Below are 19,647 nucleotides of genomic sequence, written 5' to 3'. Positions count from 1 at the left end.
TTGTGCGTAAAATGAAGTGTAAGCTCTTGTTTTTAAGGGTGTCATTCATGAATAGAGTACTCCTGCGCCTAATAGATCAACAAATTGGTGAGTCTTAAATATTTATCTCAAAATAACTATAGCCCTTGTATTGTTATGCAAATTCCGCATATCGTGTCAGCCTTCTTGACCTTCCATATACTCACTTTACATAATATTCGACTGTCTACTTTCCCTGCTAGCAGACAGGGAACTGTCTACTTTGAACACTAACAGGAATTTAGCAGCTAGCATATAAAAAGATAACGTCAGAACAGCACCAAGTCGACTACGAGGGAAAACATCACAAGGTACCGTGCAAACCATTTGTGTCATCAATAGTTTTGTTTCGTTTATATATAATGGAAACGGATTCTAGGAATGTCAAGTTGTTTGTTTCAAATCGTCACGACCAACACTCTTTTTTTAAGAACAATATTTTGCTGCTATTCGAGCCTAAATTTCCTAGCATGATCTTAAAATTTTGCGAAATCTTAACACGTTGAGCTGAACACGTTTCTATAAAAAAGGGTTCTTATAAAAAAAAAGAGTATATGATGCATGTTTAACATGTAAACAACAAATATCAGGAACGGAAACAGGATTAGGAAAGAAGATATAGGGTTGTTGAAAGTCTATAAGTTTTCGTATTTAATCAATTGAATGCAAAAGAAACAAAAAACTTTACCTCTTTCACTGAGGGGCCCCACAATGTAAATACTACCCTCTTGAAGGAATTTGACGATGGCATCAGCGCAATCAATACATAAGGTTTTCCCTTCGGTGTGCAATAAAACAGTTTGCAGGAAATTCGCGGTCGCTCTCCCTCCCATCGTAATTCCCTCGTCAGCTTTCGCGTATTTGTCAGGAGAAACCCATCTTGTACTGCGTAATAATGTAAAAGATAGGCATTGATATGGTGCTTCCAGTTTTCCCCTTTTGTTTATTATCTCTGATCAAAATTATTTTTCTAACCGCTACCTAATTTTATACAGATGCCAAGATCGTTCGTCATTATAAAGTTCTACTCCCACACTCGTAAAATCGATTTTTCATTTGAGGGAATCGTCCCTCCGAAGGTGTCGTGGCTTCGCGAACAATTCTTCGAGACGTTCAAAGACGTTATACCGGAGGGAATCACAAGGAAGTATATCTTATTCCAACGATACGACAAGAGCATAAAGGAGTGGCTGGACCTCTCTGATGAGGAATATGTACACCCCGAAGACATAATCAAAGCCGATATTGAGCAAGTACCGGTAAGCGTTTCTAATACACTGGGGCGATGCTCAGGTATTACGCACTTCGTCTTATAAGCAAGAGAATAAGAGGTTTACAACTCAGGTCAAGTTAATTTTCTTCTGAGGTGTTAAAAACCTGGCTTCTACAATGGGGACAGTAACAAGTAAAGTATTAGATACGCCCCTCATATCTCAAACAACGCTAAGGTACTTTGCGCATTTTAGATTTTGAACTAATGTATGTATTATTTGTATTATATGAGTATTATTAATTTTTTGTAACAGAATAGGCTTTGTTACCCACCCGTGAACCGCCCCCGGCTCTATTTCCTCCCTCTCGCAGGAAGTACCACATCCTATCAAAGACGCGAAGATATACAGACTGTGGAGTTCTAGTAGTCGGACCGGAGGGAGCTTGCTAAAGATGGAAAAAAGTTCCAATATTTTGAAATGCGACGGGTTAAACTCGCAGGATTGTTCAGGTGTGGCACTTTATACACACTTGCTATGTACTGTATGTACTGTAGTAGTACAGTACCCCCCAGTTTTGTTTTCCTAAGAGAATAAGTAAATGATCAGTATTAGCATGGCTGTGACCCCATCAGTTTTTCAATATCCTTTGGACACAGGTCCATAGTATGAACAGGGCTATTATGAATTAGTATAAACAGGGCTAGTATAAACAGGGCTAGAATGAACAGTGCTAGTATGAACAGGGCTATAAGGTTTTCATTTAGAATTGGCTTTGACTGCGCATCCTCCAGCCTCTTGCAGCATACGAATCCTGGCTTATGCTTGCAAGGGAAAAGGAAATGATAAAAACTCCTGATACTTTTTATCTTGTTTATCGTCCAAAAGTTTTGAACATACTCTTCCATGACGAAAGTACGCCATCGAAGGTGTTGTACCGACTTCAGTTTGTCGACGGAACGGGTAACAAATGGCTGGTGACAGGTCAAGGAGAGGGCAAGGAAGTCAAAATTCAAGTTAGTCGAGAAATACGTCTTTTATTAGTATTTTAGCATTTACCTTTAAAAAAGACTGCATTTTGGCGGTATAAGGAAGTGTTCCCTCTGTTTCCTGTGAAACGTCAATTTAAATCTTTCTCATTATCTTCTTATTTCTTCTTACTATGTTTTTTTGTATCTATAAGCAGTGGCGGATCCAGGGGTGGTGACGGGGGTGACATGTCACCCCCCATGTTGAGCGGAATAAAAAGCATTGTGGAAGAAAAACACACATCGTTGCAAATTGTTACAGCCGAATTAGGATTATCGTGATGCTATTTACTGGACGAAAACCAGACAATGTTTGCGACAGAAAGCCAGGCCACTGCCTTAGGCGAAACGGGACATGAATCCGATCGGTATGGCGGAACAGGAAAGCCGAAAACCCCCTAAGGGATAGCACTTTTCAACAACATTTTTTAACCCTTGAGGATAGCACACTGGGTGTGGTCAAAGCTCTAAAATCACTATGAGACCCATGAGACCCCCCAAGGGACAGCAAAAGAGTAATAATTTTATAGCAGTTGGTTGAATTAAATGCCCTTAAAGATAGGGCGATTTCCACTATGGAGGGGGGGGGGGCTGGGCACCGCTATGCATCGAATACTTTTTTCTATTCAAATATCTATCTTGCATTCTTTAAAATGTATTCTTCGATTTTATATATTATCACACGCTAGACGGAGCGCAACTGGCAAATTCATGCTCGCAAGTTGAAGCTGCGAGGAACTTATCAACATGCCAATGACTTTCAAGTTTTTTTGACAAGTCGCCGGCAGAATTGTTTTATATAAATTGCGTTGTGATTGATGCACTTGCACCCGAAAATAGAAAGCGCAAACTGGATGACTTTTGCAAAATGATGGCGTTATCTTCCTCCGGTAAAGTCCGTAGCAGCTTTTATGCTTCTTATGGTTCTGTAATTCAAACCTTTAATAAGTAACGTGATTTTCACAAACAGGGAAAAAAGTATTCTTGAAATTTTGTAGAAGAATTTGTAATATGAAATATATGTTTCTTAAAATTCTTAAAAAAAAAATAATCGCGAAAGACTGTCACCCCCCTTTTCTAAATCCTAGATCCGCCACTGATAAGGATAACAGCATGCAAAAAAATTGATCTACTTAATTATTTTATCGTTGCAGCAATATACGGGCCAGACTGTCCAAGACAGTCAGAAGTTCGAGCCGTACTACTTCTTTGGACACACACGGTTAAGGTGTCACAGTGTGGGCGGACGGGACGACCTGTACCTCTCCTCAGACGGTCTCGGCAAAGTCACGCTTATACAAGGCGGCCCACTTGCCTACCCTGTGGCCCAAACTCTTTTTATTACTAACGAGCAATAAAGCAATGCTACGTTATACAAGGCGGCCCACTAGGCTACCCAATGGCAGACACTCTTTACCTCAGTAACGAGCAATAAATAAGGCGATTAAGTCACGTAATGTCACGCTTATACAAGGTAGCCCACTCAGCTATTGGCTAACCAGTAGCCGATACTTTTTGTATTACTAACAAGCAGTAAATTAGACGATTAAGTCACGCAATGCCACGCTTATACAAGGTAGCCCAGTAGCCGATTCTTGTTTTATTAAAGAGCAATAAACAATAAGGCGATTAAGTCACGCAATGTCACGCTTATACAAGGAAGCCCACTAGGCTATTGACTAACCAGTAGGAGATACTTAAAGTTTCATTATTAAGGAGCAATAAACAATAAGAAATGTACAGGAAATTTAGTGCTTTACGGGCCCGAAAACAGTTCTCGGGAGCCAAAATGACAAAAGCATATCTTTTCATACCACCAATCTGAAAGTTTAGTAGGGGAGGGGGGGCGGACTTTGACATGAAATGCGCAAATTCAGTGATGCAATTTAATAAAACCAAAAACAGCAGAAGATAGTAGAAGCCAACTTTAGGATATAATGGTTTTCAACGCCAGCGAAACGCAAGGTCATAAAAGTGCAAGCAGAATGCGCCTCACATTCATTCTATTTTGTAGGGGGTCTGGGGCTCTCCCCAGAAATTGAAATTCCAGAATTTTTGGAGGCTCGGGAATTGATCAGAATACTTGTTTAAAAAATAGGGGCCCTTGCCTAAACCCTGTACCAAAATCTGAGGCCATCCCCCAAATCGATGCTAAAACAATCCAAGGGGTAAATATAAGTATTATGTACATTCTGTTGCTTCAAAGTGCCCATTTTACCAACAGCGAAGCTATCTCAGATTTAAAGGGCCCGCTTGACGCTATGGTAACACAAGTTCTTTGCAGTTGATATTTTTAATCATATGCCTTACCCTGCCAAAAAAGGTTCCATTCTCTCGTGTGTGTCATATTAACTACTTACTAACCGAGAGTGAGGTTATGATTCCTGGGATCAAACTGCGGCTTAGCTTATCGACCAAGGCTTTGCTAGAGGTCCGAGGTGTCCGAACTCCGCCATGCTTATGTGACGGGATGAGTTCCACGCCGGTTTATTTCATGTGTGTATTTAGATAGAAGATTCTAGACGGATCTAGTGATCTACTACCAGAGCTAAGGATGCCACGCCCCCGGGCATATCCGTAATTTTAAGGCAATACGGAAATGTCAGGATAACCAATACACCAATCACGGCGCGGGTAAAGTCGCTGCCATCTAATAGATAAATATATTTCATCAACGCTCAATAACAAAGCGCGAAGACGATGAAAAAATCCGAAGCTCCATAAGTTCCTGCACGGCTCAAAGCAAAAAAGAACAATAATATATTTATTATGAAGTGTTTTAATTGCAAATTTTTTCGCTGCTTATGACTGCGGGCCGTACGGAAATGTGAGGCCGCTAATCCAGGGGAGGATCCAGGATTTCAAAATGGGGGTGGATAATGGCCGGATAGACGGCTTATAACTGATCCAGTGGTTCTTGGTAGGTCACAAAGATCTAGCAAAACTTCAAGCTGAATTGAATTTGTCGCGTCAGCAAAGTCAAGCAGATGGCACATGGACAGTACCTTCTCCGTAGTTTCTTCAAACAAAGTGACTTTTCACTTTTTTTTTGCTCAAAAGGGGGGTGGATGTGCGTCTAATCCACCTCCCCTGTAACCTCCCCTGTGACCAACCATCTAAATCGCGCGTTGCCTGTATAATAATGAATAGGAACTATGCGCGCTGTATGCGTGTGCATTAGCTCAGGGGCGACGCCTAGAACAACCTCTGCCAGCAGGGCATGCTACTCACGAAAGCAAAACCATAAAACCAAAAATAAAACACTTTGCCATCACAGTCTTTAGGGTATTTGCCAAACATGTCGTTTGATAGTGCCCTGTTCAAACAGTCTATTCAACAGTCAAAGATAACGAGCGACGCATGAGTTTGTTTGCGGTAAACACCAGGCATGAATGAAGGCGACGCACCTAGCAAGCTGGACTATCAACGGACACAAAGATTAAATGTGATTATCATTTTGTCCTAAAATGGCAGATTTTAAGTAATTTCATTCGAGACTTGCCATAGACACCAGGTCACAAAAGCATGCTTGTGTATGAACACTGAATATCGGCAACTTCTTGGGCAAAAATTCCTGATATTCTGAGAGTAGTGTAAGAAGTGTTTCGATTACTTAATAATATATAGATTTAGCCACAAAGCCGTCGTTTTCAGAATAGTTTTACTAATATAGTAAAATCTAGTTTTACGCTACACTCGACCATAAACACAATCTTATCCCCTTCATGTTGGGATCAGTATAATGCTCAGTTATTACTTTTTGCTCGACCCAGCCCTCTTGCATGGCGTTTACCCCGCGTTTTTTCAAGTAGGAGGATGGGAAAGTATGACGGTTGTTACAACACCTCTCCTCCCAGCAAGCGCGCGGCCAGAACAAAACAAGATGGCGGCCACGCTTCGGCGCATAGCGAAAAACACCGGCTGAATGGCTGCAAACATGCTCAACTGATTGTGTATTTGAGACATAAACAAATATTTTGTCAATAATCATTTGGTACGACAACACCGGAAATCAGATATCTATAAAGTAGACTAACTAGTAGATAAAATTTATCGGAAAGCTTGATTAGTTTCGTGGTAAAGTTTGCAATAATATGATTGTTTATTTGGGAAAGATTGGAGCAAACAATACAAAGTGTCCACTACTTTTGAAGAAAGCTTCAATTCTAAAGTGGTTTAACCTTTTTAGCATTTATTTTCAGAATAGTAAAATTTCCCATATAGGGTACCTATGACTGCGCACACGCCTCAGCCGCTCCTGCGTACGAGCCTTTAAGTAGCATTGTTTTAATAGAAATCTTTGCTTCCGTCAGTCCGTAGTTTTAAACACGAGATTCCGCTATAAAAGGGAAAGCTCCTATATGGGAAATTTTACTATCCTTAAAATGACCCCCTGTTTGGCGGCACAGGGTGGTGCCTATCTCCTACCTGTTTTTTTTTATTTAATTTTTGTTTCAAATAATTAGCATTCTCGGTTGATGCAGAGTTGTATTGCACTGAGACTTGCTGAGAAGTTATGGAGGGCAGTTACCACAGTGTACTCGCGGCTAGTCGAGCAATCATTCCGCGTTCCATTCCGTAGATTATTACGGTCTTATTTACGGGCCTGCTGTTGTTTTTCCGGGATCGTATGCACGCCTACCGTGTGCTTTTTGGGGGTCATTTGTGGGCCGGGGGTCATTTGTGGGCCGGGGATCATTTGTGGGCCGGGGGTCATTTGTGGGCCGGGGGTCATTTGTGGGCCGGGGATCATTTGCGGGCCTGTACAATGATACCTTTATTTCTGTAACTGCTCTTATAACTGATCAAGTGGTTCTTGGTAGGTCACAAAGATCTAGCAAAACTTCAAGCTGAATTGAATTTGTCGCGTCAGCAAAGTCAAGCAGATGGCACATGGACAGTACCTTCTCCGTAGTTTCTTCAAACAAAGTGACTTTTCACTTTTTTTTTGCTCAAAAGGGGGGTGGATGTGCGTCTAATCCACCTCCCCTGTAACCTCCCCTGTGACCAACCATCTAAATCGCGCGTTGCCTGTATAATAATGAATAGGAACTATGCGCGCTGTATGCGTGTGCATTAGCTCAGGGGCGACGCCTAGAACAACCTCTGCCAGCAGGGCATGCTACTCACGAAAGCAAAACCATAAAACCAAAAATAAAACACTTTGCCATCACAGTCTTTAGGGTATTTGCCAAACATGTCGTTTGATAGTGCCCTGTTCAAACAGTCCTTTCAACAGTCAAAGATAACGAGCGACGCATGAGTTTGTTTGCGGTAAACACCAGGCATGAATGAAGGCGACGCACCTAGCAAGCTGGACTATCAACGGACACAAAGATTAAATGTGATTATCATTTTGTCCTAAAATGGCAGATTTTAAGTAATTTCATTCGAGACTTGCCATAGACACCAGGTCACAAAAGCATGCTTGTGTATGAACACTGAATATCGGCAACTTCTTGGGCAAAAATTCCTGATATTCTGAGAGTAGTGTAAGAAGTGTTTCGATTACTTAATAATATATAGATTTAGCCACAAAGCCGTCGTTTTCAGAATAGTTTTACTAATATAGTAAAATCTAGTTTTACGCTACACTCGACCATAAACACAATCTTATCCCCTTCATGTTGGGATCAGTATAATGCTCAGTTATTACTTTTTGCTCGACCCAGCCCTCTTGCATGGCGTTTACCCCGCGTTTTTTCAAGTAGGAGGATGGGAAAGTATGACGGTTGTTACAACACCTCTCCTCCCAGCAAGCGCGCGGCCAGAACAAAACAAGATGGCGGCCACGCTTCGGCGCATAGCGAAAAACACCGGCTGAATGGCTGCAAACATGCTCAACTGATTGTGTATTTGAGACATAAACAAATATTTTGTCAATAATCATTTGGTACGACAACACCGGAAATCAGATATCTATAAAGTAGACTAACTAGTAGATAAAATTTATCGGAAAGCTTGATTAGTTTCGTGGTAAAGTTTGCAATAATATGATTGTTTATTTGGGAAAGATTGGAGCAAACAATACAAAGTGTCCACTACTTTTGAAGAAAGCTTCAATTCTAAAGTGGTTTAACCTTTTTAGCATTTATTTTCAGAATAGTAAAATTTCCCATATAGGGTACCTATGACTGCGCACACGCCTCAGCCGCTCCTGCGTACGAGCCTTTAAGTAGCATTGTTTTAATAGAAATCTTTGCTTCCGTCAGTCCGTAGTTTTAAACACGAGATTCCGCTATAAAAGGGAAAGCTCCTATATGGGAAATTTTACTATCCTTAAAATGACCCCCTGTTTGGCGGCACAGGGTGGTGCCTATCTCCTACCTGTTTTTTTTTTATTTAATTTTTGTTTCAAATAATTAGCATTCTCGGTTGATGCAGAGTTGTATTGCACTGAGACTTGCTGAGAAGTTATGGAGGGCAGTTACCACAGTGTACTCGCGGCTAGTCGAGCAATCATTCCGCGTTCCATTCCGTAAATTATTACGGTCTTATTTACGGGCCTGCTGTTGTTTTTCCGGGATCGTATGCACGCCTACCGTGTGCTTTTTGGGGGTCATTTGTGGGCCGGGGGTCATTTGTGGGCCGGGGATCATTTGTGGGCCGGGGGTCATTTGTGGGCCGGGGGTCATTTGTGGGCCGGGGGTCATTTGTGGGCCGGGGATCATTTGCGGGCCTGTACAATGATACCTTTATTTCTGTAACTGCAAGAGACTCCAGCTTAAACCAAATCCATTTTTTTTATTCACACACCCCTCTTTAGTACAGGATAATAATGAAAGCCATTTTGATGGTAAAGTCTTGATTGGACTTAATTCTCTTATTCTCTTTTGAGAGATTAGCACAATGAGCTCGGATTGAAAAGCTTGGTTGCTCAGCAGTCTACGCTTATGTCAATGGTACTTCAAGAATGTCTTTACGTTTTTCATACTATTTGAAGTATCGCGCGCGTGAACCAACAGAACCACTGAATGAGGTTGCGTAAGTTTGCATTTTTGGAGCTGCAGCTTGCAGGTGAAACACTATGAGCAAGCATATAATAAAGCATGAAGCTCTACCTCGAGCACAATCGCTTCAAACCATTGAACGATGTACACCCTACTTCTAGCACTTGCCCTGTTAGGGCCAAGCTTCATAGATGGTAGGTACTTGCAAGATAAGTACACGCTCTTCCCTCAATCTCTTTCGATGGTGTTTCATGATTGCTTGTTCAAGTTCTTTTGATTCCTTTCTATTCACTACACTCTTCCTTTTTCATTGTTTTAAGAAAGTTCAGCCTGATATTTCAGCAAACTCCATGGACATGCTAAGGACATATGGAGGCCAATAGAAAGCAGCAAAATTTTATGTTTTATTAGCTTGTGTGATCAGTTCTAAAATGCAGAATCATATTGTTTAATGTTGATTACTTGTGTAATGCTCTTTCTTATACAATATTGAATTTTTGACTGAAACAGAATACCCTTTAAGATCATTTCCAGCCTTAAAAGTGCTTCAAAAATAAGAACGGCTCAGTCTCAACTAAAAATTACACGTTCTTATAAAAAAGTCCCGCCCCGAGTATCGCCTGCAAGCAGGCTAAACAATCCAGTATCTCAGATCTCCCCGTTTAGTGTGTTTAGGTGCTGTTGGCCATCTCCCTTGAAGGTTCGAGTTATCTGAAAGGAGTTCATCCATCTCATACTCACTAATGTTTTATTTCCCTTTCTTTCCCAGCGTGTGGAAAGCGCCCTTATGGCACGTCGCGAGTGGTGAATGGCGACAACGCGCAGCAACATTCGTGGCCATGGCAGATCAGTCTGCGAGTCAACGGTCGACACATCTGCGGGGGGTCCCTGATCGCGAAAGACTGGGTCGTGACTGCTGCACATTGCGTTGACAGGAACCCCACACCCAGCGGCTACACTGTTGTTGTAGGTTAGTAAACAATTGGGCTTAGTTTCTGTTTTCTTATACATTACTGCTAGCTCGCCCCTCATAAATTCCAAGCGATAAAATGTTGTACTGCGGCACATTATGTCGACTGGAACCCCAGACCAAGCGGTTACCGTGTTGTGTAATAACAAGAGGCCATGATGTAATAGAACGAATCCCCCCGTATTAGGGTATTTTCCAATGATGACGTCCGTAAAAACTATTTTTAGAACAAGCAGTTATTTTTAGATACGTCTCTGATTGGTTAGCGCTCACGTTTCCTAGCAACATGAGTCTTACGCGCGATCACATCTTGAGCAATGTGATCCGGCAAAGGATGTTTAAGAAATCTTTTTGACCGAAAATACCTTCCTTTGTTACGAACGCTGTACAAATGATCTTCCATAGAGTACGCTGGAGCCAATCAACCGTTTCTGGGACATTTAAATGCATACAGTACGTGATTTTAGGCTCTGGGACCAACTTTCCCAGTAAAAGTTTTCACTGCTGATTAGCAAATTATAACACAACAATCAATCATAAATCTGTGTTTACAAAACACAATTCTCTTCCGATTCCCTTTTAATGAAAAAGATACATCCAAAACTTAATACCATTATATTCACACCGATATTACAAATAAAAGATTTCAAGTTTTTATAATGAAGTAGATCTTATTCCAGTGACAAGGGTTTCTTGAGTGACATGATTTCTGAACATGTGCTTGAAAAATAAAGAAAAAGAACTTTTTAGGAGTCGGCACGATGCATCTTGAATGAACTCCAAATTCACCGTCTCCCCGACGTCTTCCCGTTCAATTATTTATATAACATTTAGATAACTGAACATTAGATAACTTAACAGATAACAGGACACCACCCCATGAGTAGCATTGTGATCATGAGCCTTGAAGAGAAGCTAAAAGGATAAAAACAGGTAGCGAACGAAGTAAAGAAGTGCAGAGGGAAAAAAATTGGTGTAAAATTGTACTAGCTCGTGGTGCCCATAACCAAATATGGCGCGACGAACCATGTATGGATGCTATGATTGACAAGCTCGCGCAATCTAAAAATAGCTTTTTTGGACGTTATCATGGGCCACGGGGATTCATTCTCTTATATCATGGTCTCTTGGTAATAAACATTAAGCAAAAATATACATTTTTGCTTCTGCCGGAAGACTTGAATTGTCAGAGGGTAGAGAAAACATATCCCGTTAAAATTCAAAGATTAGGTTTGTTTGAATGACAGAAGCCAGAAAGCAGTTTAACAGTTGGTCATGGCAGACAAGAGCTCGGAATATTTAAAACTAAATCCATTATTTCCTACCCTTCCTGCTTAGCGTTTATTTCCACGTAATCTATGCCCTACTCCTCCAAGCAACCTTCTTTTAGTATTGAATATATGTATATAATAATGATTAAAAAACACGTTCACCAAGAACCCAAGAACCTGTACAAATAATGATCTAACTTTTTCCCATCAGGTGCGCATCACCGCACTGGAAACACACCTGTTCAAAATACCTTCCGACTCAAGCAACTCTTCAAGCACGAGCAGTTCAGCATGCGTCACTTGAAAAACGACATAGCACTTCTTCAGCTCCATGAACCGGTCAAGGCCAGTGACAAAGTCAACACCGTCTGTCTACCTAGCTCGGGAAGCCGCGCGCAGGCTGGGGCGAGGTGTTATATTACAGGTAGGAGATCACATGACACAAGATATGGTAGTGAAAGGTTTTGGTGATTGATATCGAATCACCGGCCTGTGTTTCGAGAACACTCTTCTTCTTTATCAAATTGTATCAATTTAACGATGAATAAGGTTTTAGTGATTTTTCCAATCCCTGCGCGTGTCTTCACAGCTTAATGTATAACAAAGCTTTTGCGCGATTCTGCTAGCTGGTGTATGAAATCTAACGCTGTCCGTTTTAGGATGGGGGCGTACGGTGGGCGGTGGCTCGGCTGCCGGTATTCTCCAACAAGCCATGCTTCCCGTTGCTGGTGACTCCGATTGCCAGAGAACGAATGGAAGACTCGTCCCCGTGGACTCGACGAGCATGATCTGCGCCGGTGGACAGGGGAAAGGCGGTTGCCAAGGCGACAGCGGTGGCCCGTTCGTGTGTGAAGAGGGTGGCAAATGGGTACTTCGAGGCGCGGTCAGCTGGGGCCATTCCATGTGCAGAACAGATCACTACACCGTATTCGCTCGCATCAGCAACTTTGTTAGCTGGATTAACGGCAAGATGGGCGGAGGTGAGATGACACTTCCTTTCATATTGACCCTTCTCTATTTGTAGTGTCAACTGTCTTACATACTGACGTTAAGTACTTTGATTCACAGGTGGCGGAGGTGGAGGATGTAAGTTGCCATAGCTAGCATGTGTGACTTAGATACCAGTTTCGAATTCCACCTATACCTTCTGAAAGTGTGACAAAGGACTGATAAATACAGTAAAAGTAACGGATTAAGGAAATTGGATACCATGTCTAGATCAATGAGATTCCTTGAAGCGAACGTAAAAGAATATCTTTAGCATCTGCGAATGGTTCATCTGATACATACCATCTACAATATGCATTGGAATTGAATTTGACTTTGACTAGCCTTATCCTTTGAAATTTCTGTATCTCTACACAAGTACCATACTATCTCCACTTTAGAAATCTTGAATGAATCACGAGAATAACAGGCGCAGAAAATCACATTCTCTGTAACAAATTGTTTACTTTTTTTTCTGACAACAATAAATTCCCCCCCCCCCACTCACGCACAGTTTGCTGTGAAAGAAGTTGAATTTTGTTCTGCCACCCACCCACCCCTCCCCCCCCCAACCGGCACTACCCATACTATTTCGTTTCGCAGCTTTCTTCTTCCTCGGGGTAGTAAATCACGAGAATAACAGACGCAGAAAATCACATTTTTTGTAACTAATTTTTTACTTTTTTCTGACAACAATAAATCCCCCCCCACTCTCGCACAGTTCGCTCGGTGCGTTCGGCACTACCCATACTATTTCGTTACGCAGCTTTCTTCTTCCTCGGGGTAGTAAACATTCTTGGGCAGTGATAATAATAATACTAACCGTGTGTTTTTCACTCTCAAGCTTGTGCGGATAGGCACCAAAGATGCAAATACTGGAAAAGATATTGTAGCTGGCATCGTTATGTTCGACAAGCCTGCAAGAAGACCTGCAAACTTTGTTAAGAGGTAAATATGATCCCTGATCCCTTTGAGGTTCATATGAAGGCTGATTCTTAGAACAAGCAAAATACTAACTACTTAATTAAAATCAAAGGATTAAAAGAACTTGATCTGCCCTAATAAATCACCCTGACCATACTCTAACAAAGAAAGCACACAAACATTTATATTCATCAGGGCCGTAGCAGGGGATGGGGCAGTGGGGGCATGTGCCCCCCCCCAATATTTTCAAAAAATATAAGGGAATGACCAGAAGGGGCTAGGCTGTGCCCCTCGGCTAAATCGAAACAAGATCAAAGATGTCGACAGAAACATTAATTTTATTCGTTTGTCCTTTTCAAATAAAATGAATGCAAATTCCAGTTTTTCTCGCTAAAATGGCCTTTTTCTGTTGACAGGTTCTATCAAGATTTCCCCTGGTAATCCCTATTTGAAAAATTGAAATAAACAGAAAGCAACACATCCACGTGTCTTTGTTCATTCTTCCCTGGGAAAAAGGATTGGGGCGACTCTTAGTAGAAATTAACAACGGGGATGATCGTCCTTTCACAGGGTAACTCTGCTATTGGAACTTTTAAAATTCTGCTTTAACCTCTCTGGCCTACATGTAGAGGCTTTGGTAGTTTTTTTCGGCATAAAAACCACGAAAACACGGAGTTCAAATATCACAGCCGCCATCTTGGGCAGGAAGCCCCCCATCAAATATTGGTGCAAACTAAATATGACCAGACCCGCATACTCAAAGATTCATCCAAGGCATAGACGCCTTCAAAAGCGCATCCAAGCGCATCCATTTTAAATATCATAGCCTTGATTTCTGACCAATTTATAAACAAATACGATAACTAAGAAACATTTCACACCAAAAAAGACACAAAATACCCAACTATGAAAAAAGACAAGCAAACACTGCTTAGTCACAAATAAACATTCTTGTGAAGTGATAATAATAATACTAACCGTGTGTTTTTCACTCTCAAGCTTGTGCGGATATGGACCAAAGATGCAAATACTGGACAAGATATTGTCCAGTATTATGTCCATCATTATGTTCGACAAGCCTGCAAGATTTTTATTCCGCTTCATCAGGGATCATATTAACCATTATGAACGCTGATACAGTCGAACCTCTATTAAGCGGCCATCTATTGAGCGGTCACCCCCTATTCAACGGTCATTTACCAAAGTCCCTAATTTTCCCCCTTATATTTACTGTAAATTTTACCTCTATTGAGCGGTCACCTCTATTAAGCGGACGCGGTCACCAAAGGAGGGTCCCAATTGGTTGATTTCATTGTTTTTCACCTCTATTAAACGGTCATCATCAATATTTGTCAGCATGACAACAGAAAGTGCACGTCATATTTCGTCATATTTTTAACTGTCTAATCTAATTACTATGGCTAATCGTCTTGTGAGACTTGTGTGGTCTTGTGCGGATCAGTGGCATCAAATTCCTCGATTACCAATTCCGCTTTAATCAGCTAGAAGAAAAACTTCAAATATGTATTCACAAGGAATCTCGAGTCCATAGCCACCACCTCTGTTCACCCACTTCCCTTTGACTACGACTTTCTCACAGTTCATAGGTCTCTTGAGATATTTGGTAACCCACGTTGACATCAGTTTGGGAATATGCCTAATAACTTCGTAATCGTCAACTAGAGTATTCGGGTGACCGTCTCCATCCATCACCGTTTTGTCGGCTTTTTCTCTTACGGTTGCAACAGAATTCGGATCCTTTATGTTAGTTGGTTCCCGCATAAGTTTGTAAACATCTTCTAGTGCTGGTTCCCACTCAGTCATATACTCATGGTATCCCCGAATGGATGCAACTGGGTCAGATTTGTGAGTTTTTGAGTACGGCAACCCACTGCGAGTTTTTGATTCGTTTTCCAAAATCGCGCAAACGCTTAATGACGGATATCGACGGAAACGACGCGTGTAACATCACCTAAACATCACCTTAACGCACTTTGGTCACTGGATTGCAAGCTTTTCCAGGAGCGCGATTTTCTCTGCTAGTAGCTGCGAGGAAAAATTCCAGATCTTCTTTAAGACTCTTACTGATTCTGTCAACAAATTTCTCCCCGTTAGAGTCTCACGTCGCTGCAGCAATGACAAGCCATGGATTACCCCGTACATAAAACATGCAATCTCCAAAAGACAGCGCTCTCTGTTAAAGCATGGAAAGGATTCTCCGATATTCAAATCCTTACGTAATAAAGGTGCAGCTGCTATCTCCACGTGCAAAAGAACCAACTACGACTCCAAAGTAAAGAATCTGAAGAACACAAATGTGCGGCGATGGTGGAAAGAGGTGAAAAGCATCTCTGGAGTCTCGTGTAGCGAGGGTGAAAGGTATCGCCAATTGATTGATGGTCAAGACATTGACTCCGTTGACACCCTCTGTGGGAGAATCAACAACTTCTTTGCGAGCTTGACCTCTGGCTTCTTACCCCTATCCCCTCAGAATGTAGCCGATATTCCGCTGCAAGACATACCCGAGAACTTGCTTGTTTCTGAATACGAAGCCTATAAAGCGCTACGCTCAGTTCAAGCTAGAAAATCCGCCGGGCCTGACGGGGTCCCTAATGTAATACTGAAGGAGTTTGCCTTTGAATTGGCTTCGGTTGTAAAAGACTTGTACAACACCTCGCTACGCGAAGGGTTCTTACCCGCCTTACTGAAATGTGCTGTCGTCCGCCCACTACCCAAGCAATTAACTCCCCGTGATATCAAAGAGCACATCAGGCCGATATCTCTTACATCCCAGACAGCGAAAGTGATGGAGGGCTTTACACTGTCAAGAGTTCTCCCAACCATCCTAAGAGACATGGGCCCTAAACAATTTGCTGTGGCCGGAAAGTGTACCACCCACGCCATTATATACATCTTGCATTTGGCTCTTGAGGCATTGGACAAGGGGAACTGTTGGGTCAGGCTATTTTTCGGTGACTTTAGGAAGGGCTGTGATCTCACAGACCATAAGATCTTATTGGATAAGCTCAAGCTTTATGATATTCACCCATGTTTGCTCAGGTGGCTGGCAGCCTTCTTGCTAGATAGGACGCAATACGTTAAGATCTCTCTTGCTTCATCACCTTTAATAAGCCTTAATGGGGGAATTCCCCAAGGAACAAGACTCAGTCCGCTATTATTTGCAGTAATGATAAACAGGCTAGTTTCCTAGAGCGAAATACGTTGACGACTTGACAATAATGGAAATTGTACCTCGCAACTCTCCTTCTATTCTCAGTCATGTTGTAAACAGCATTAATTCGTTCGCCTGTAGTAACAACATTGCGCTTAATCCAAAGAAATGTAAGACTCTGCGGTTTGACTTTTTGCAATATAATAGCTACGAGTGTCCGCCCCTTTTAGTCGGTAGTACTACAATAGGGAGTGTCAAGTCCTTCAAGTTTCTCGGGGTTTTCATCTCGGAGGACCTTTCTTGGGGCCCACACTGTAACTATGTTATTGCAAAGGCAAACCGCAGATTATACGCCCTCAGAAAGCTTAAACGTTCTGGTGTAGCAGACAGTGAAATAATTCAAGTTTATTGTTGTCTAATTAGACCTATCATGGAGTACGCGTGCGCGGTCTTTGCCGACCTTCCTCAGTATCTTAGTCATGCATTAGAAAGAGTCCAGAAACGCGCTTTATCGATCGTCTTTCCTGGTACATCATACCAGGAGGCACTTGCCCTCGCAGGCCTCCCAACCCTAGCTAAGAGACGTTCTGAATCTTGTGAGAAACTCATAATGTCGTTAGCTCCCAGTAACCCGCTGTACAACCTTGTAACGAATCGTATAGATAGATTGAACTACACTTATAATTTAAGATCTCGTGCCAATGTAATTGTGAAACCAACCAACACTGACCGCTTTGGAAATTTCTGCACAAGCAAATTCGCCTTAAATGTATCGCTTTAATGTATTATGTAATGCTGACTATACCTATAATTCAGATGTAATCTGCTACTGGTATAATAAACTTATTATTATTATTATTATCATTTACTTTACATAACGCCAGTGAAAGTAGCTCATGCCCATAGAATTGGGCAAAGCCACAAGAGCCGTATAGGCAAAAACAAACTGACTAGGCGGTTTCAAACATTTCTGGATCAAATTGGAATGCACCAGGCCCCGTCTTAGGGCTAACATGATTGTTACTGTTGTTAATTATAATAAAAAGTTCTTACGTATAATTACAGCCCGATTTACGCTAATTTAGGGGCGAAAATAGCGAAATCTCTATTAAGCGGTCAACCTCTATTAAGCGGTCACTAAGCTAAGTCCCGAGGATGACCGCTTAATAGAGGTTCGACTGTATCTCCAAGTCAGCCTTCAAGACGCTTCCATCCGCCATTTTGCATGCCTACATTGAATGATTATGAATTTGACATTTTCATTTGTACTTTTGCTCCAAAGCCAAACAAAACATTTCCTGGTCCAAGAATCCTAGAATAAACCTAAAAACAATTTTTAAATGTGGTTGGCTGGCAAAAATGTTTTTCATTGAAGAATATGGGGCCATTCACTAAAAAAATCCCTTCTTACTCGGTGAAGCTGTTATGATAGATTATGTTAGATCGTAGTTAAAGGAAGTAAGGAGATATACAAGTCAAGATATAATTACTCTAAGGATAAATCAAGGTTAAAATTATTCTTGAAGCATAATTAGCTTTTAGCATAGGAGGATGTTCGTTTAATTATAAGGATGAGTAAAATAATGACCTTTGTGGGATCGCACCATGTTTCGGAAATCATCTGTCTTCTACTTTCCGTTGAATCAGTTAGTTAACGAGTCTTCTTTCGATATAGTTCCTTTTGATGTCGGACGTTGACTGTCGGTATCATTAACACAGCACATAGGACCACCCACACTCAAGTAGGAGGTGCTTAGCTCTACTGTTTTTTGGTAATCTGATTACTTATGCTAATCCAAGTCACCCAACACCACACCTACGCTACTTGAGCGACCACTTCTTTTCCCCTTACGTTCGTTAACTTTCGATTACAAGTTAAATGTTTGTTTCTCCAAAGTTATCTTTTTACCTTTCCTACTGACTCCCTTAGTTTCATGGCAAAGGACATTCGTTTTGTATCCTTAAATTATTTTCAAAGCTTTCCGTTGTTATCGCTGATTTTGCCGACAATCAATGATATCTGATGTAACTGTTTGCATTGTCAAGTACCGTCCAATCACTGCCCTCTGCACCCGTGGTCAGTGCTTGTCAATCAAACGTACTACTTGTTTTACTACAAACAGGACCACATTGTAAATCCTCTTCACTCTTCATCCTACTGACTTATCAAAATAAAGGTACGACTCCGGTCAAAAGAAGTCCTCCCGATTAATCATTACAAAGCCCGAACAAGGAATTTGCTCTTTGAATCAACTTCAGCGAGCAAACATCCATAAGCAAAGCATTAACTATTCCCAAACAGACTTAATGGTGCCCTAGGACACTTTCCTGGTGTGTAAAAGCCGTAAGCTAAAACTCATTACAAGCTGAACTGTTGTCAAAAACAGGCCATCACAGTGCAAACGCTAGACTGAGGAGACACACGGCGGCGGCGATGAGCCGTGGGCTGAAGAATACAAGTTATCCCCCAATCAGGCGACAGTAAACCGCATTTCTGTGATCAGGGAAGACAAGCCACAGCGCGACATAGTACCGTAGCTCGGTAATGGCACTGTGAGTAAAGACATAACGTCACCGAAAGAGTTACAAGAAATGTTGCAGCTAAACTAAACGCGCTCCATTACAATCGGATACTAATCCGAGGAACGAAACAGACAGAGTCAGAAGAAGACAGAAGATTAAACAAGTTACTCGAAGAAGACATTCACAAGAATTCCAAAGGTAACTTGGAATTGTCGTTGCCTTTCAAGGCAGATGAGGTTAATATACCGAATAATCGCGAATACTGTTTAAAGCAACTGCTTGGTCTAAAGAAGAGACTTCACAATGATTAGAAGTTACACCATGATTACGTCGAGTTTGTGGAGAAGATACTCCAACGCAGACATGCAAGTCCAGTACCCGAAGAAGAGAAGCACCTGAAGGAAAAGTGTGGTTCCTTCTCCACTTTCAAGTCTACCACCCAAAGAAGCCTGAACAGATAAGAGTTGTTTTCGACTGCAGCGCTGTCTTCGGAGACTCCCTCAACAAGCATCTGTTATAGGGACCGGATTGGATAAGAGCTCTAGTAGGGGTCCTATCACGATTCCACAAGAAAGAGTTTGCAGTGTCATGTG

At 41.6% G+C, this 19,647-nt stretch overlaps 2 protein-coding genes across 4 annotated transcripts; both read left to right on the top strand.

The window, feature by feature from the left end:
* Positions 1-173: 173 nt before the first annotated feature.
* LOC116618429 lies at positions 174-4,167 on the top strand. Of its 2 annotated transcripts, XM_048725063.1 has the most exons (5): positions 174-329; positions 1,014-1,277; positions 1,603-1,741; positions 2,118-2,245; positions 3,412-4,167. In XM_048725063.1, the coding sequence occupies exons 2-5, from the start codon at positions 1,014-1,016 to the stop codon at positions 3,613-3,615; spliced, it is 735 nt and encodes a 244-aa protein (XP_048581020.1). In that variant the 5' UTR covers positions 174-329; the 3' UTR covers positions 3,616-4,167. The 2 variants fall into 2 exon arrangements, with proteins under 2 accessions (XP_048581020.1, XP_048581021.1); XM_048725064.1 differs by lacking the exon at positions 2,118-2,245.
* Positions 4,168-9,263: 5,096 nt separating this feature from the next.
* LOC5512616 (chymotrypsinogen B) lies at positions 9,264-13,839 on the top strand. Of its 2 annotated transcripts, XM_032382031.2 has the most exons (7): positions 9,264-9,401; positions 9,977-10,177; positions 11,660-11,872; positions 12,108-12,428; positions 12,517-12,534; positions 13,280-13,383; positions 13,776-13,839. In XM_032382031.2, exons 1-6 carry the CDS (start codon positions 9,350-9,352, stop codon positions 13,378-13,380), a joined length of 906 nt encoding a protein of 301 aa, XP_032237922.2. In that variant the 5' UTR covers positions 9,264-9,349; the 3' UTR covers positions 13,381-13,383; positions 13,776-13,839. The 2 variants fall into 2 exon arrangements, with proteins under 2 accessions (XP_032237922.2, XP_001632947.3); XM_001632897.3 differs by lacking the exon at positions 12,517-12,534.
* Positions 13,840-19,647: the final 5,808 nt, after the last annotated feature.

The sequence above is a fragment of the Nematostella vectensis genome, chromosome 3 (genome assembly GCF_932526225.1).
Source record: "Nematostella vectensis chromosome 3, jaNemVect1.1, whole genome shotgun sequence".
NCBI classification, from domain to species: Eukaryota; Metazoa; Cnidaria; class Anthozoa; order Actiniaria; family Edwardsiidae; genus Nematostella; species Nematostella vectensis.
This window is presented reverse-complemented; position numbering and strand designations above follow the sequence as displayed.

Excerpts from the sequence above, each read along its gene's own strand:
- LOC116618429 (XM_048725063.1), top strand. The coding sequence starts at position 1,014 with ATGCCAAGATCGTTCGTCATTATAAAGTTCTACTCCCACACTCGTAAA. Across the intron at positions 1,278-1,602 it reads CCGATATTGAGCAAGTACCG|GAAGTACCACATCCTATCAA; the intron begins GTAAGCGTTTCT and ends TCCCTCTCGCAG. Across the intron at positions 1,742-2,117 it reads AAACTCGCAGGATTGTTCAG|TTTTGAACATACTCTTCCAT; the intron begins GTGTGGCACTTT and ends ATCGTCCAAAAG.
- LOC5512616 (XM_032382031.2), top strand. The coding sequence starts at position 9,350 with ATGTACACCCTACTTCTAGCACTTGCCCTGTTAGGGCCAAGCTTCATA. Across the intron at positions 9,402-9,976 it reads AGGGCCAAGCTTCATAGATG|CGTGTGGAAAGCGCCCTTAT; the intron begins GTAGGTACTTGC and ends TTTCTTTCCCAG. Across the intron at positions 11,873-12,107 it reads GGCGAGGTGTTATATTACAG|GATGGGGGCGTACGGTGGGC; the intron begins GTAGGAGATCAC and ends TGTCCGTTTTAG.